We start from the raw sequence: 18,574 nt of genomic DNA, 5'->3' as shown, positions 1-18,574 counted from the left end.
AGAACCCTTTGACATTAAGATTTCAAACTTGGAACATGCAGAGATGGCATGGAGGAGGGGTGAATGCCAACATTTTTTCACCTTGACCTATTAATAAAGTCAAGGTCAATATACATGAAAATATAGTCCAGGCCATTGCTTGAGAACTTATTGACATCAGGTTATTAAACTTGGAACAAGGAAAGACAACATTACGGCAAAATGCACTGCATCAAAATATTTGACCTTGACTGCTTTCTTCATTCAAGGTCGAATTAAGAAAAACATCACCAGACCATAACTTAAGATCCTTTTGACATGAAGTCTTGAAATTTTGTACACAGATCAAGGAATTTTTTACCCTGATCTTATTATTGCACTAGTTAATGTTGATAAAGAAGGGGAGAAAACAATACCCATAGTTTATTTGATGAAATATGTTTATTATGCATTTGACTTGAAATGATTTACTAGAATGAATACTTGAATGAAAATGTGCCTGAAATCTTGTGGTATTTGTATATGATATTGAATATCTGTTAATTTCCTAATTGTAGTTGTTGTCTATCACAATGTTTATAAATTTATACATTGACTGTCTATACATATATGCAATCAAGTACATTACTGGTATGTCTTGTATGTGTCATCTTTAAATGTGATATAGATAATATTACATTCTACATCATTGATTACTTTGTTAGTTGATGTTTATTATTTTTGTTGAAAGAACACAATATTCAAAGAATAAAACAATCTCATGTATAAAAATAAAGATTTCTACAAATATTTAAAATTTAACTTCAGTTTATGTTAATCACACAAAGGCACTTATTGCTATTAAATACATATCATTGCAAATGAATGGAAACTATCCTCTACTAAAATTAGTAGGTAAGCATATAAAGAGAGATTCAAGTGTCAGACCACAAAGAGAGGTAAATCGATCTCTTTAAAATAAATATATAGTATGGTAAATAAAAAATATGCAGGTTCACTGTCTGAAAAAAGTTATCACAAATTGGGATGTTGATTGGGACTACAAATATGAGCAATGACAATCTCTTCTTTTTTACTTCCATAAATATTTTAGCTCACCTGTGTGGAAAGCTAAAATGAGCTTTTCTGATCAAAATTTGTCCATTGTCAGGCATATTTGTCTTTGTTGTCATAATTTTTTTCACAGATTCATCTTTTTCTCCGGAACCACTGGGCAAATTATTGATGCAGGCAGAGAACAAAGAGGCTAAACATTTCATTGCTATAAGATATCTGTAATTATATGACTGTCTATAGACTTGGCAAGAAGAATTATTTTAGAATGTTGAAAAAATTAGATCACATACAGGTTATTTGTAGGAGAATACAGTTTATTTCATATTGAATATATAGTGTGCCAGCTATTTACCCTCTAGAAAATGATCTCAATCTACAAAGTATTGATGACCCAAATTGTTGTTCATTTAAATGGAGGTAAATCATTTACTTCCCTTGTCATTTGCAAAATTTACATTGATTCAGATTGCACAAACAAGTACTCAAAAGTTGATATTAAAAAGATGCTTGCTTTCTTGAAAAAAATTGGGAAAAACCGTCTTGGGGTATTTTCATTTTTTCTGAATTACTTTCATGGTCTCAATTTTTATTCAGTTCCTGTCAAGACCGGAAGTGCTCCAAACGAATATAAAGGTCATTCTACACTTAAATTATTCGAAACTGATTAATCACCCTAAGAAGTTTCCATAAAACGAAAAAAGTCATGTTTTGAGTCAACTTCCGGGTTTTTTGCCAGCACTACCTGTCAATTGTTTTTATGGATATGTTCTAGCTAACATCAGTATAAACCAAACATTTCTATGAAAAGAAAAAAAAAATCTTTGTTTGCATTGCTTCCTGTTGCAACCGGAAATGACGACAACGCACGATTCATCCACGATGCAGACTATCTGATCACTGACTATCAATCCTAAAAGCTTTAGACTTCAGTTATATACTGTTGCCGAACAATTATGTGAACAAAGAAATAAATTTGAGGACACTGGGACTTGTGTAAAGTGAATTTTACAAAGCTATTTTGGATTAAGTAAGTTTGAATTTAAAAAAGAAAAGTTAAAACATTTAATATTTTGATAACTTCCTGTGACAACTGACGTTTTAAACCCTACTTTTCTCGTCACTCTTCAAAACCCGTTACTTTTGTTAACTTAAATATCTTAATCTCATACCGTTTTTGAGATGTCGTTCTGACAAGTTCTCATTTTAGGACACAAAATCACGAGACCGGAAGTGAATTTTACCAAGATAGTTTAGGATACTCTAGATATTGTAAGTCTTAATGACATATTTGAAAATCATATCAAATACTTTATCTATAAGCCACATTTTTGGGAAAGTTAAATACTCAAATATGTAGTTTTTCTTTTATAACTTGAAGTTGTTATTTTCTTCTTGCGGTGGGTCAAATATATTTCGAAACTGCGGAAGAGGTACAATAATGTGGTACAATATTTAATTTCAAAAAAAAAAGTTGAAATTTTTAATTTCTTTGATCACTTCCTGTGACGACCGGAAGTGACGGCTGACGCTCTTAACCCATAAAATTTCAACTTCTTCTTAAGGCCTACTACTTATTAAAGTTTGGTGTCCTTATCTTTAACCGTTTTGAGATCTTGTTCAGACAAGTTCTTATTTTGATGACGGGGAAACACGCGACCGGAAGTGAATTTTAATGAGATACTTAGCGCTACTGTAGACATGTGTAGTCTTAACAACATATATAAAAATCATTCAAATACCTTATCTATAAGCAATATTTATGGGAAAGTTAAATACTCAAATTATATAGTTTTTCTCTCATAACCGGAAGTTGACGTTTTTTGTATCCAAAGGAACTGACATATTTCGAAACTGCAAATGAAATGCAACAATGTGATGCAAGAAAAGATTCAAAAAAGAAAATTTGAAATTTTCAATTCCTTTGTTCACTTCCTGTGATGACCGGAAGTGACGGCTGACGCTGTTAACCCAAATAAATCTGCCTGCTCCTCAAGATCTATTATTCGTATAAGTTTGGTGTCTTAATCTCTTACCATTTCCGAGATCTCGCTCAGGCAACTTATCATATTGAGGACAGGAAAACACGCGACCGGAAGTAAATTTTACAAAGCTATTTAACGTCACTCCAGACATTTGCAGTCTAAATAACATATCCATAAATCATTTAAAATACTTTATCTATAAAAGATATTTTTGGGAAAGTAAAATACTCAAATTATCTAGTTTTTCTCTAATAACCGGAAGTTATCGTTTTTGTTTCCGGTCGGACTGACATATTTCGAAACTACAAATAAGATGCAATAATGTGATGCAAGAAAAGATTCAAAAATAAAAAGTTGAAATTTTTGATTTCTTTGATCACTTCCTGTGACAACCGGAAGTGACAGCTGACGCTCTTAACCCAATTGGATTTGCCTACCCCTCAAGATCTATTACTCATATAAGTTTGGTGTCTTAATCTCTTACCGTTTCTGAGATATGACTCGGACAAAATATTTTTGAAAAAAACGGAAATCGGACATATCTGACGACCGGAAGTGAATTTTGATAAAAATAAAATAAGCATTTAAAGATATTTTCATTCTCTATCATCCCTGAAAAATTCATGAAAATCCGTCCAGCCATCTCTGAGAAATCGTGCCGAAAAGAAAAGGGAAAAAAAATAATAATAATAAAAAGAAAAAGAAGAAACAGTAGAATCACTATAAGGTCTTCCGTCTGAAACGGAAAACCTTAAATATAAGGTATCATTGTATAACTATTATCGGGATGTAAATAAGGGTTGGTCATATGAACAAATCCCATAAAGCCCCAAGGGTTTTATGGTAGATTTCATCATGTGCCAAGTCGTATTTACATCCCGATAATAGTATAAGATACCTTATTTTTTATATAAATTACCACCGACTGTGCAAACAAATTTTATTTTGTACATGCAATTAATTAAATAGATAAATAAGATGTGTTTGTGAAACACTAATGCCCCCGTATGGCAGCTTAGGGCGAAGGTTAAAGTTTCTTAAATGCAAGTCAAACTCCAGGTCAAGAAATCAAAAATGTTAGAACCCAAAGAAAGGTCTTGTCTGGAGGAATATATCTGTGAAAAATGAAAGCCCTAAGAAAAACCATTGAAAAGTTATGGCAAAGGTTAAAGTTTTTTATAGCAAGTAAAACGTCGAGGTCAAATGGTGCCCAAGGGAAGTTTTTTATCACAAGTGATACACATGATCGTGAAACGTGACAGCCCTAGAACCAAACGCTCAAATGTAATGGCCAATGTCAAAAATTTTTAAAAGTAGTTCAAACCCCTAGGTCAAGGTCAATGCCAAAATTGTTGGTATCCAAAGGAAGGTCTTGTCACAAGGAATAAACATTTGAAGTATGAAAGCTTTAACACCAATTGTTCAAAAGTTATGCCCAAGATTAATTTTTTTGTCAAAATTGAAGTAGATCAAACTTGGGCATAAAAAATCCCTTACAAGATATGTTATCTATGGTATTGTCAGGTCATGATGTATATTACTAAATACCCTACCGTAGCGCAATATGTATGATTATGTGGAACATATTAGTGAGACACGGTCGGGTATTAAATTGACTGTCAATACGTAATAAATTTTATTTTGTAACGTCATAAGTTGGTGCAACTGAGTCTTTTCAAAACGATTTTTTAAGGAATGAATTTAATAGGTAACCAATGTATACGGTATGAACTGGGTTGGAACAGTTCACGCTTTTTATAAACCGCGTAAACTGTTCCAACCCAGTTTATACCGTATAAATTGGGTAGCTATTAAATATAAATTGAGTAGCTATTAAATTCATTCCTTATAATTTAATTTTCACTCATTTAGTTTAAGAAAACTTGTAAATTGCCCTTAAAATGACTTAACATTTTTAAACGCCAGGCGGATCGATACGTTTTTGACGCAAGTCATTGTGACGCAGGCAACACATTTTATACGATATAAAGTAATTTTTTTTTCAATCAAATGGCGCGTAACAACCAGAATTAAATTATTCACATGTATAGCTTTTTGAGAGACTGAATTATACAACTATGTCCCCTTGTCGGGGGATGAATCGAAACGAGGAATTTTGAGTGAAATGTTTCAAAGAGATGTTCCTGGTATGTTTTGGATTTTTTTGGACTTGGGTGGAATCCCCCCCCCCCCCCAAAAAAAAAAATCATGGATGCCTGATTCAGATAACTGAGTCTACGAACAGGAACCAGAAGGCTTGCTGAAAGGTTCTTCACTCTATCCAGTTCGACATTCACCAAACGATTCCGAATTTACAGGCAACTCCTCCGGTGTTGTTTCCAGAAATGTCTTGACAAGTCAAAAATAAATAAATAAATAAATAAAAAATAAACTAAACTTCTTTCCCAAATGTGAAAAACCTATTTCGTAAGCTTTTTATGTAGGACTTTTCCTAAAACATAACTGGGGTCCACGTTTTCTAGGTAGGATCCAAGGTAACTTTAAGTTGCTTTAGCATATACATTTAATAACTGCAAATTCCACAGGAAAAGCTGGGGGAAATCCCGACAACAACCCCCCCCCCCCCTAGATCCGGGCATGTGATTGAACCTCCTTACCATGATATTGCAAAGTCTACACCGATGGCTGATACAACAAAACCAACAAAAAAAATCTGTCTTGAATGTGGGATAATGCACATTGTTTAAACTTTCCAGCAGGTAAGTCAAATAAATAAAGTTTCTGACTTCATCTTATAAATGTTACATGTAAAACAAAGTAAGGAATATAAGTATGGCATTGTATCGTTGGGTTATTCTAAGACGGGGGTAAATGTTAATTCTCAAATTTAAGAAATTAAATAATTTTTCATTAACAAAGGGTTCGAAGTCTATATGTGTATCAAAGAGTGGGTCTCGGGACTGGGGCGTTTTTCTTAAATTGAAACGAAGTCGTTTATAAAGTGTAGAAGAAAGAATAGAAATGGGTATATGTCAAAAAGAAGACAACCTAACCATGCATTGGAAATCGGTTGCAGGAAAACAGTCACAAGGAAAAATGCGGTAAACTGAAATCGAGAAAATTTATCACAAGTTTAATTTTTTATCATAAATATAAAACTTTTTTTGCTATACAAGATTTGCTATCAAGCAAACTCCTAATTCGTAGCTACAGTCTTATCCATGAATGCGATATTCAGTCACAGCGGATTCACTATATTGTGCATACTGTATCATTTTTTTCTCCGAGAAACGGTAAGGAAAAATCTTTTTTAAAGACCCAAAATTATTATTATTATTATTGACTAAATTTATTGAATTATTCTGGAAGGAGCGTTTACAGTAGATAATTGTTGCATGCAAAAACGCAATGCTTTGCCATCATTGCGGATGAATGCACAGATAACGCTACAAAGGAACACATGTCTTTTTTGGATTATGATGGCGAAAACACAATTATCATTTGAGAGGTAACTGTTGGATTCAAACAAGCCGAATCAGTGAAGGGAGCTGCTGTGACCAATATCATTGTTAATCTTTTAGCTGAACTTGACATTGGCAAAATCAGAGCTCAGTGATTTAATGAGCGGCAAAGATGACAGGTAAATACAGCGATGTACAAGCCAGGATTCTCCAACTGAACCGAGAGGTATATACTATATTCAATGCAAGACGCATAAACTTAGGGCACGGCCATTTGATTCTCGGGGGGGGGGGGGGGGTCTGGCAAAATTATTCGAATAAGTTTAGTTATTTTCATGCTAGTTAACTCAACGACAGATTATTCATTTTCAAAATGATCAAGGACAGATTATCTTCTTCACTGAAAAAAGTTTCACATGCTTAAAAAAAATGGAAAAAGCCCAAACTCAAAAAATATTTCTTGGAGGGAGGGGGGAGGGTAGCACTAATCAAGGAAAGATTATTTATTATCTTGAATGTCGAGGACAGATTATTTTCTACATTTGCGAGGACAGATTTTTTTAGTTCCAAAATCTGCCAGGTCCCCCACAGAATTAAATGTCCGTCCCCTTAATCTAACACTTAAACATAGCAGCAAAGATGTTTCCGTCCAAAATAATTATGATGTCAAGTATGCAGGAAAGTGCATTTTCATCTGCAAAGAGACTACTGGCGTTTTTCTGAAAAGTTATCACAAAATCAAAGAGTTTATGAACAAATGGAAAACGAACAAAATCACGAACCCTTTGTGAAACTAGATGAGCAAGTAGACTTTCGATATACTTTTCTCAAATGATTTCTGGTTGTCGTGTTGTCATTACAGGCTTTGAAGGAGGACAATGATGACAAAGCTGCTGAATACATCGATGTAAAATCGATTTCAATATGGCTCTAGTGGCAGCAGATCATCTCATCAGCGCTACAGTACAGCTTACTAATTATTTCTAAAAAACATTAAGATTAAGACCTAAAATTGTAGTGGAAAGGTTGAACAAGGAACGATATGACTTAAATGTGTGGACATCATTGTTTGAAAAGGCGAAAAAGGTTGGGGAATTTTTTGAGATTCTTCGAACAAGAATTCCGAAATTAGCTGGACGACTAAAGCATCGGATGAATCATCTAATTAATGATCCATCTGAATATTGGGGAGTGTTACTTTGATGTTTTTTGGATTATTAGGTACCTTAAATATAAAGCCGAGTAATAAGGAACGAAGGAAGATTCGCTGCAGAGAACCTGATTCCGTCCAACCTTCGAGCAATAGATGTACAAACAACAAATGCAATATTTCATGTTTTCGAAATCGGAAAGAATCTCTAGACTATGAACGAAAGGGGGTGAGATTTTTTTTGTTTTGTTTTGTTTTGTTTTTGTTTTGTTTTTTTTGGGGTTTTTTTTTTAGAATTTTTCTAGGTGTACGAAAGGACTCTTATGTGTCTTAATATTCTTGCGAATGATCCGATCTAAACAACTCATCTGTAATTTCTTGAGACTTTTTACTAAGCTCTTTATTGTCGCCTTTAAAGAGATGTTTCAGATATTCTCTTCGTGAAGAAGACGGGCGTATTTGGTGTGTGATCTTTAGGAATCATGTGAACGAAACATTTATAATTTAAGGACATGATACAATCTTTTTTCAAAAATCATGAAAATAACACCATGTTTATATAAGTAAAATGAATAAGTTTAACCGCATAGATTTTTATTGTTCATTCAAAGTTTCATAATAATGTCAATCGAACTGATAAAAAAAAAATACATGGAATATAAGGGTGACGGCAAAAAGGTAGAATTTTGAACATCATAAAAAGTATGCAATTTCTTAACATTTTAGAAATTTTACATTTGAATCATTTAAAATCAAAATAGGTTTAAAAATATAAATATATCCAGACATCAATTTTTGTTTGTATCATGAAATTTGGAGATAACGAACAGTATTCAAGCTCAAAGTCCATTCAGGCAATACAAATCAGGAGCACAGCAAACGCGGACCTCCAAAAACAGAGGTGGGATCAGGTGCCATGGAGCAGTGAGCATCATCTGCCGACCGGTTATACCGCTGTGTGCTCCTTGTCATGATCGTGAAAACGGGAAAATCCGTACACAATTCAGTGTGTAAATAATTGCCTAACAATTAGTATGAAAAACGTCAGTCAGCATTTGACTTAATGGTAGGTTGTATGAGCTGACAAGGTCATTGTATCCACCATACACCTTGCGAAATGATGACTTCAAACGAGACTGTTGATATCCTTGTTTCATCAACTTGTATGTCAAAAGCTTGCCTCGTTTTAGAAATTGTTCAAACGTAGAGCATGCGCTTGCGTATCGAATCAAGTGGGAGACAAAAACTCCATATACATGTGATAAGGGTATATTGCTACATAAGTAAGGGAAGTTGACGATTGAAAAATTGAAGTCATCACGTTTATCATAAGGTTATCAATAAACAAATTTATGTCAATAAATAGTTTATGCATGTTGACCAGGACACGTGTATTTGTTTATGTTTACTTTGATGTTGTCTTTTGATAGGTATTTTTAGTTCAAGCATGCGCACTTGATTTTTATGCATATTAGCTAGTCGGCGCATGCGCATTCATAGCCCCTTATGTAAACATCCACAATATTTTTACTGTCTGTAAAGGAGTGTTTTATGTGCTTATGCGATATCTATAACGACTTTCCATCGACCCTATAAAGTTTATAACAACGCCAAGGATACGTAGTACATAGTTCCAAAGGTAATTGTCGTACATATACCCCCCTTTTTGTGATTTATCGATAGCATCGGTTCTACGGCCCATTCTGTGCAAATGGCGCGCAGTGACGCTACAGGCTAAACAGACATTGTTTCGGGATTCCTCAGTGCGAGGCATCAACTGGACATAATGTGTTTATTTATCTCGCCGCTCGAACATTTGACTAATCGTGGTTACGTGTGAATGAATTTACTTATCCAGTCGTTTCTTGTTTGCTTGACGATGTCAGCCTTGATAGTGGGAGACTCCCATGTGAAAAGACTGAAGTCATTCTTAGGCACAGACCGTCCAGCTGATTCTGTTTTTGATATATCTGGATTGAAGGAAGTAAACTATTTTGGTATAAGCGGTGGACTTGTAGACAATAATCGCCATTTGTCTTTAATTGTATCTGCAGTTAGGCGATATAAACCACAACAAATTAAGGAGCACAAAGCATAAGAGCTGCATAAAACATAAAACCATGTAAAAAGTCGCAAAAAGAATATTACATCAAAATCAAGAACATGTGATGTGTTGCGACAGGTACAAAATACAACACTCCTTCAATAAATGACAATAAATCAAAAACATATATATATACATACAAAAACATTACAAAACTATCACCCAGTTGTATCCTGGGAAATGTACGGACTAATAAAAATATTATGCAACAAAGTTTTGGCCATTGGAAGGACTAGATATAAAGTATGTCCTAAACAAAGCAGTGATATGGGGTGTTCATCTGCCCAATTGGTTGTAAAAATAAAATGAAGGTGGAGGGGAGGGTGGTGGCAGACAGTAAAAATATTGTGGATGTTTACATAAGGGACTATGAATGCGCATGCGCCGACTAGCTTATATGCATAAAAATCAAGTGCGCATGCTTGAACTAAAAATACCTATCAAAAGACAACATCAAAGTAAACATAAACAAATACACGTGTCCTGGTCAACATGCATAAACTATTTATTGACATAAATTTGTTTTATGCCTGTCTTCCCATATTCCATATAAATAAGAAGACTCAACTCCCATATAAAGAATAAAAATGGTCATTTATTAAGGAGCACAAAGCATAAGAGCTGCATAAAACATAAAACCATGTAAAAAGTCGCAAAAAGAATATTACATCAAAATCAAGAACATGTGATGTGTTGCGACAGGTACAAAATACAACACTCCTTCAATAAATGACAATAAATCAAAAACATATATATATACATACAAAAACATTACAAAACTATCACCCAGTTGTATCCTGGGAAATGTACGGACTAGTAAAAATATTATGCAACAAATTTTTGGCCATTGGAAGGACTAGATATAAAGTATGTCCTAAACAAAGCAGTGATATGGGGTGTTCATCTGCCACCTTAACAAGGTAAGCTATATCTATCAGTTCTCTAACTGCTTTATCCTATAGGTATAGGCTATCTTGTTAACGCCCCATATTCAACATCATATACAATGCCTATGTACAAAGGGAAAGTAAGGGGTTGTGTACAAAATATGCTTTTTATCGCTAAGCAAATGGAAAAATACTATTGATATGAAGCAATACAATAAAAGAAAATACAGAACATGTTCTTAAAAGAATGTTTAATTACTTAGAGCCCCTGACTCCAAGCAAGTTTACAATGTGGTTTAGTTGACAACCAGTAGCCCCTGTCTACATGGTTGCTATTGTAGTGGATATGAAGCCCCTGTCTTCACAATCCGAATAGAAACATTTAAGTCACCTAAAATTTTAGTGTTGGGATTCTGATGTACTTTTTATAGGCAGATGAGTTCCATCTACCCATACTTTGAATTTGCAATTCGGAGAACCCAAGTGAGGCAGCTGTGGTGGCAGCGCCAATTCGAAAACTATGCGTGTTGTAATTTTGTAAGTCTAGGTTACAAAAAGCTAAGGCCGAACGCAACTGCTGTGTGAAGTACTGACGGGAGATGGGCAAACCGTCCATGAATGAGAACAAAGGCTCCGACTGTGAAGAATGCTTTCTGAGATTGAGGTAATGCAGCAGAGCTTGGTACGGGCATACTAATGGGTCCTCAGTATTTTGTTGCAAGCGTAGTGTAGTTGTGTTTGCCTTTGAATGTTTGAAGTGAGGTATATTTATGTCTATGAACCTGTTAAGTGGACTGTTGCATCCTATAGACACATTACCAAAAAGAAGGAAATGTTGAGTTGTATTGTTTGTCTTGGTTATTTCTCCGACTCGTAAAAACGCACAAAACGCTAGAGTAAACATGGCACGTAAGAGTGATTTTGTGAAATCTGATGTAGTGGTAAAATCCAAAGCATGGATCAGTTTCCTCAAAACTGTTGGGGTTATTGGAAGCCTAGGGTCGGCTGTCGGTTTAGATTTACGGAATCCTTGGAGCATTTTACGAATGATGAAATGCTGTGTTATATCTGTGTAGTTTCCAAGCTGGAAGATGAAACTTAATGAAGAAATTAGTGTGGAAGTTGTGGATGCGGCAAATCCTTTCTGATAGCACTGTGCAATAAACCCTGATAGGTGTTGGACACAAGGTGGTAGTGGAGAAGCTTGGTTCCCAAACGACTGTTCAACGAAACATTTGTAAGATGAAAAGGCTGACTTGTAAGCAGATAGAGTTGACGGTGATAAAGAATTTCTAACTAAAAGGTCAGCTGTTTGGGTCAATTTGTCACTAATGCTGCCGGAACTGGAGTTGGCCTGCTGTCCATATGTGGGAAGCGGGCTCGGAATTCTTTCACCTTGTGCGGTAATTTCCTGGAACAGTGGCACCCCATATCACTGCTTTGTTTAGGACATACTTTATATCTAGTCCTTCCAATGGCCAAAACTTTGTTGCATAATATTTTTACTAGTCCGTACATTTCCCAGGATACAACTGGGTGATAGTTTTGTAATGTTTTTGTATGTATATATATATGTTTTTGATTTATTGTCATTTATTGAAGGAGTGTTGTATTTTGTACCTGTCGCAACACATCACATGTTCTTGATTTTGATGTAATATTCTTTTTGCGACTTTTTACATGGTTTTATGTTTTATGCAGCTCTTATGCTTTGTGCTCCTTAATAAATGACCATTTTTATTCTTTATATGGGAGTTGAGTCTTCTTATTTATATGGAATATGGGAAGGCAGGCATAAAAGTTTTTTCTAGTAAAATATCCAAATATGAAACAGATGTGTCAGACTTTGTGATATCGTTTACTTCAAGCTCACTGGGATATATCGAGTTGACATATGAATGGAAGTAACTATATTGTTTTTTTTTATTATTATCATTATTATTATTTTTTTTATTTCCGCTTTTCAATATACATATAACAGTATTTATACAGATAAACATTGCGGATTTTTATTAAACATTCACTCTCTGACTCTTTCTTCTCACTCATTCACTTAGAGTTTCACCTACACAAAAAAAAATTCCATATATATATATATATATATATATATATATATATATATATATATATATATATATATGTATATATATATGCATGTATACAAATTACAATGTTTACTATCTTTACAAGAAAAAGTAAAAAAAACTGCAATTTTTCTTTATAGTTGTAGTACATAGCTGATTATTTTTCAAATAAATGGTACCAAAATAACCATCTCTTTTTGAATGAATGTCCTCCATATTTATTGCAAATTTGTAAAAAGATCTTTCCAGTTAAAGTCATTCTGCAACCCTAAATCTCTTGTCCATTTTGCTACACATACTGGTTGATTATAACGCTTGGATAGAAAGAAGTTGTATAATGATTTACAGCCAGAACCATCACGACAAAGGAACTGAATATGTGTAGGAATAGATATTCCAATAACTGATGTTCTATTTTGTTTAACTTCAGGCCATTTTTTCAAAATGGAAAGTCTAAGCCCTTCATAATTAGAAAATGGGATCAAAACATCATAATTAATGGATGTACAATTAAAAGATAACAATTTGCCTTCAGTATCTAATAGATCAGACACAATATATATTTCGCAATTGTTTGTAAAAAACAGACTTATTTTGTACTCTGATACTACTGTTAAACCACAGAGGTTCATTCATAACCTGAAAAATATTTTCAGGTTCAAATAAATTAATAAATTCTTTATAATCAGAAAGAACTTCTTTCCAAAACATATTATTTGTTGTTTTACTAAAATATAAAGCATGTTCTGATCCAAACTGTAAGAGTTTTGTAATATTACAGCCTGTAGATTCCATAAATATTCTAGACCAGGTAGAATCTGTATGTATTAACCTCCTGATCCAAGTACACTGTAAGCTTAAGTGCCTTAATAAATGTTGGCAAATGTGGCATTCTAAAGCCACCATCATCAAAATCTAAAATCATTATATTTAGAGCTATTTTATCATTTTTATTGTTCCATACAAACTTAAAAAAAAGATTTCTCAAGGTTTTTCATAGTTTCATCACATGGTTTTGGCAACGTTAACAATAAATGTGTAATTTTTGAAAGAAGGAGAGATTTTATAACTGTAATTTTACCAAGAGGTGTAATATGTCTCTTTTCCCAGTTGCTCATTTCTTTGTTTATATCATTAATTCTGTTAATAAAATTTATCTTTTCAATGTTGTCCAGACTGGCATTAAATGTTATTCCCAATATTGTAAAGGTCTCAGATGTCCACTCTAAATTATATTCCTTGCACAAATTGTCATTACAGTTAATTTTTGATCCAATCCAAATGGCTTTAGTCTTAGAAAGATTAGGCTTTAAACCTGAAAATTTAGCAAACTGGAAAAGATCTAATGCACTCTTCAAACTTTTTTTCTGATCCATTCAAATATATAACTGTTTCGTCTGCATACTGTAATAAGCATACTTTTTCCCTACCAATTTTTATACCCTTTATATTTTTATTTTGTCTAATAAGGTGACCCATTATCTCAACACACAGATTAAAAATATATGGCGAGACAGGGTCTCCTTCGCGGCACTCTACCTATGCAAAAAATCTGGAAAAAATACCATTTTGTAAAACACATAATGAGGCATTTTTATATAAAACTGAAATCCATCTTATAAAATCATGACCGAAGTTAACAAATTCTAAAGTCTTGTACATAAATCTTCAGGAAATAGTGTCAAAAGCTTTCTCAAAATCTATAAGCAACATCATCCCTGGAATTTGTTTTTCTTTTGTATTATGTAAAACATCGTATATAAGTCGAGTATTTTCTCCTATGAATCTTCCTTTCAAAAACCCCTTTTGGTTCTCATGGATTAAATAATCTAAAACACTTTTAAGTCTATTACCAATACATGCTGATATAATTTTGTATGAAACATTGAGGAGAGAAATAGGTCTCCAGTTTTTTAAATATTCCCTTAGTTTTTCACCTTTTGGTAATGTAGACAAAATTCCCTGTTTCTGTGTTTTAGATAATTCTCCTTTCAAGAAACCAAAGTTAGAGATCGAAGTATAAAATCTCCAATATCCTTCCAAAAAAAATTTAAAGAACTCTACGTTGAAGCCATCACTTCCGGGACTCTTGTCATTTTTCATATTTTTCAATGCCAGTGATGCTTCTTCCTTGGTTATCAGACCCTCTAATTTGGAAGCCGAATCCTCATTTAAGATGCGAATATTGTCCTTAAGTATCAAATTATTTAAATTTATAACTAGTAAAGTGTTATCACAGGAGGAGTATAAATTAAGATAAAAATTTTCAATTTCTTTCAGGATTTCTTGTTGCGAGGTAATTGCTAAACCATTATCATTAATTAGTTTTGTTACTATTTTATAAATATAATTCCTTTTTTCTAGACTCAAGAAATATTCTGTAGGTTTCTCACCATATTTTACCTATTTAGTTTTTGTTCTTACAAACAGACCATTTATATAATGTTTTCTAAGTTCTTCCAATTTAGATTTTGCAGTAGAAAGTTTTTCATCAGTTTTGTGAGAATTGTTAAAATTTCTGATGATTTCTTATTCTTGTATTTCTTCTTCTAAAATATTTACTTCTCTGTCTCTTTCTTTTTTCTTTCTAGAACAATACTTTAATTATAGTGATACCTCTTATCTCAAGTAACAGCATTCTAGGAATAATTGATCATCATTTGTAAAATTAATTTTTGTGTTTTCTATATCCTTAATCATTGCACGATTATATGGTGCCACTGCTTACTGAAATTTAATCCTATTTATTGTTTCTTTAACTAAAGTTATATATTTTTCATCTTTTAAGAGAGAGTTATTAAACTTCCAGAACCCTTTACCCATCTTAAAATCTGAAAATAAAATATGAAGTTCAATAATTGAGTGATCAGTTCTGTACCCCGACTTTATATCAACCTTATCTACAAAGGCCATTAATTCATTTGATATCAGAAAGTAGTCAAGTCTGGCCTTTTTTACTGGATTGTTTTTAAACCAAGTGTATCTTCTAGAATTATTATATTTAGTCCTCTAGGGGTCACATAGGTCTCTCTTGCTTTAGGGTTATTAAGGTTACGATAATTATAGCAATCTAGAGTAAAGTCTTGAATTAAATTAAAATCTCCTCCCATTAACACAAACTCACCCTGGAATTTCTCAATTTCATCTCTGATCAGACTGTAAAAATCAGGCTGATCTGTATTGGGTCCATATAGATTTACCAATAAAAAATCATACTTTTTTGCTAAGTTGACCTCTAATATGACCAGATTACCTGCTTCATCTATAATTGTTAACTGATATTACGTCGTCGATATATCTAAATGTCGAGTTGAAGGCCACAGCAAGTGTTTCTTCTCATGTAGAAGTCTGAGAACAAATTCTGCTTCATATGATTACAAGAATAAGTCTACTAGCAAGGGGGCACATCTGTCCTTAAATTTCCACGATTTGGTCGCCTGACCAGTGCTGGACAGTCTTTAGAAAGTTACGCACGAGTAAAACGTTACATTTAGTTTGAAATATTTGTCAAATTGTATATATATTTAAGTCCGCTTACCTTAATAATATATAGCGATGACATCGTAACACTTCACATAAAAAATAAACAATTATTAGATAATAGGGTATAGTTAAATAATTACAAGTTCATGTGTATATTAAAGTTCACTACGTTGGAAGAATTGCTTTCATTTTCGGTGCAAATGAATCAAAAGTTATCTATTTTATTTTTTATTTTTCAAAAAAAAAAATGTAAATGACAAACGTATTAAAAGTTTACATAAAAAAAGAAAAATTATCAATCCATGCAAGGATCAAACCAAACATTTTTCGATTCCAGTGCCGAGGACGGGTAGCAATACTCCTGAGATATTACTGCAACACACAATATGGATTTTAAAAAGGCAATGAAGTACCGCATTTACACAATTGTTTTTTATAAATTCATTTTTTATGGTCTCTGGGTCTTCCATTTTTTTTTTACAATTATTTGCTCGTGTCATTGAATTAAAATGTACACAAATAACGTTGCTAAATCATGGAGAGATAACCCAGAGATAGCAAATTTTTTTTTTATAAGAAGGTGTTTAAAAATGTTTTTAAAAAATGAAAATGACTTATTTAGCCTATTTTTAACTTATGTTTTTAGCAAATCAAAACACAATATCGGGGAGATATTTCCCTTTCATATTTCACAGGAACCCGATACTTCAAAAGAATGCTGAAATTTCATGAAACAGATCAATGAAATTTTCAAGTGTGCCTAGAATGGCAATCGAATGCGTCCTCATTCTTGACATAACAAAAGAAGCTTTAGAAAGAAGGGCAAAACAAGACCTTTAAGCTAGCTGTCATGCCTGTAGAAGTTTGCCTCCTCAATACTGTTGTGTGCTGAAATAATGGTACTTCGTTCAGTGTGGGCTCTAGGTTATTTTTTCTATTGTACATCTATTGTTAGTGCTCTGTGTTTTAAAACGGTTAATACAATCCGATCGTGTAGCTTTACCAGAACGCTTCAGCCATTGGATACAATAATTTGAAAATATAATTCGTAAACATCACCATTTATAATAGAATGGTGTAATATATGAGCATACCCAAACTAATAGCAAACGAAAACCATTTGTCATAACTTCGATTTGAACAACTAAAGGTAAAAGAAAACGAAATCCCTACCAATCAGAATTTTCAGGAATGGAGAAACAGTTCGTCCATCGCCCGTCCCGACGTCCACTATATTGACGGCTTGATCACAATGTGCATCTAAACCTGACAAGTTAAAGGGATGTAAACTCAACATTTGATCGTATCTATTACATTTTCTAGAACTTTGAAACTGTTTACTTGAATCTCCTTACTTGTGTATATTGCTTTCAATCAAGATTAACTTGTACATAAAAATCTAGCAAGATGCTACTCACTTAAATAATTCAACACAGGTTCCAAACAGGGTTCAAGAAGTTGATGAAAATGGCCCGAATTTATAAACGCTTCGTCTGGCAATACTTTATATTCCATCACGTATTACTCTCGTTCAAGTATAAGGTAGAGAATATATGTTGTATATTAACGGGTCGATTGTTTTAAAGGGTACAAAGTGATGCGAGGGGTTATCAAAAAGTTCATGGACTGCGATAGTATTAAAATTATGGAGGTTTTGTTAAAAAACATTAGCGATCGTTAAACTATCTTAATCTTAGATGTTTTGAAACCTTTTATCATCAATTATGGTCATCCGGCGCTGTCACCGTTTGGTTATATAACATCATTGCCGAGTACAAATTGAAATTTGTTTTGTTCCTCTGATATTTTTTTAAACGATATGAACAAATCATTGCAGAGTACAATATTATAAATGGATTTATACAAAAAGAGATCTTCACTTGACTTCGAGCAACGGATTAACTTTGAACGCCCGGATCGCGATTCGTAATTACAGAGGACACTCTCTAATAAATCTTTTTTGTGCCATTTAAAAACAGATTTTGACATACATGTATTTTGTCTCTTTATCCGACAATGTTCAAACATTTGAAAGGTCTTTGTTTTTTAAGTGAAATTTTCTAGATGACGGGAAACGAAAACCTTCCCCCATCCCGGCGTTATTATAAACCCTTAGTTTCCTATGGCTTTATATATAGAATTTACGATAACAGTTTTATAGAAATCCAAATATTAGGTAAAAAGAAAAAAAAAGAACTATATACGGTAAAGGCATGTCCCTGCCCTCAAAAAAGTCAAATCTTGGAACATCTCTTGGAATGTGCACGATTGATATTATGTAAAAAAAAAAATCCGAGTGAACAAAATGTATCTTATATTGGGAGAAATACTGACATTTTCGTGTCTGTGACTTCACAAACTTTTGAGATTATTTGCTATTTTTTTTTTTATACAGATGGAGATAAATACACTAATGTTGATCAATTT

The 18,574-nt window shown here is 33.2% G+C and overlaps 1 protein-coding gene across 1 annotated transcript in view; it reads right to left on the bottom strand.

Annotated features, from left to right (window-relative positions):
- The window catches only part of LOC133199032 (uncharacterized), an 83,606-nt gene extending 65,929 nt beyond the window's left edge, over positions 1-17,677 (bottom strand). The window contains exons 1-2 of the mRNA XM_061334920.1: positions 17,566-17,677; positions 17,321-17,413 (exon numbers count right to left, since the gene is read on the bottom strand). Coding sequence (XP_061190904.1) covers positions 17,321-17,413; positions 17,566-17,662 — 190 coding nt within the window. The 5' untranslated portion in view covers positions 17,663-17,677. The remainder of the gene's footprint in view (positions 1-17,320; positions 17,414-17,565) is intronic.
- Positions 17,678-18,574: the final 897 nt, after the last annotated feature.

This window comes from Saccostrea echinata, unplaced genomic scaffold (assembly GCF_033153115.1).
Source record: "Saccostrea echinata isolate AGI-Se365-2 ecotype Australia unplaced genomic scaffold, CSIRO_AGI_Sech_v1 ptg000033l, whole genome shotgun sequence".
Taxonomy (NCBI): Eukaryota; Metazoa; Mollusca; class Bivalvia; order Ostreida; family Ostreidae; genus Saccostrea; species Saccostrea echinata.
This window is presented reverse-complemented; position numbering and strand designations above follow the sequence as displayed.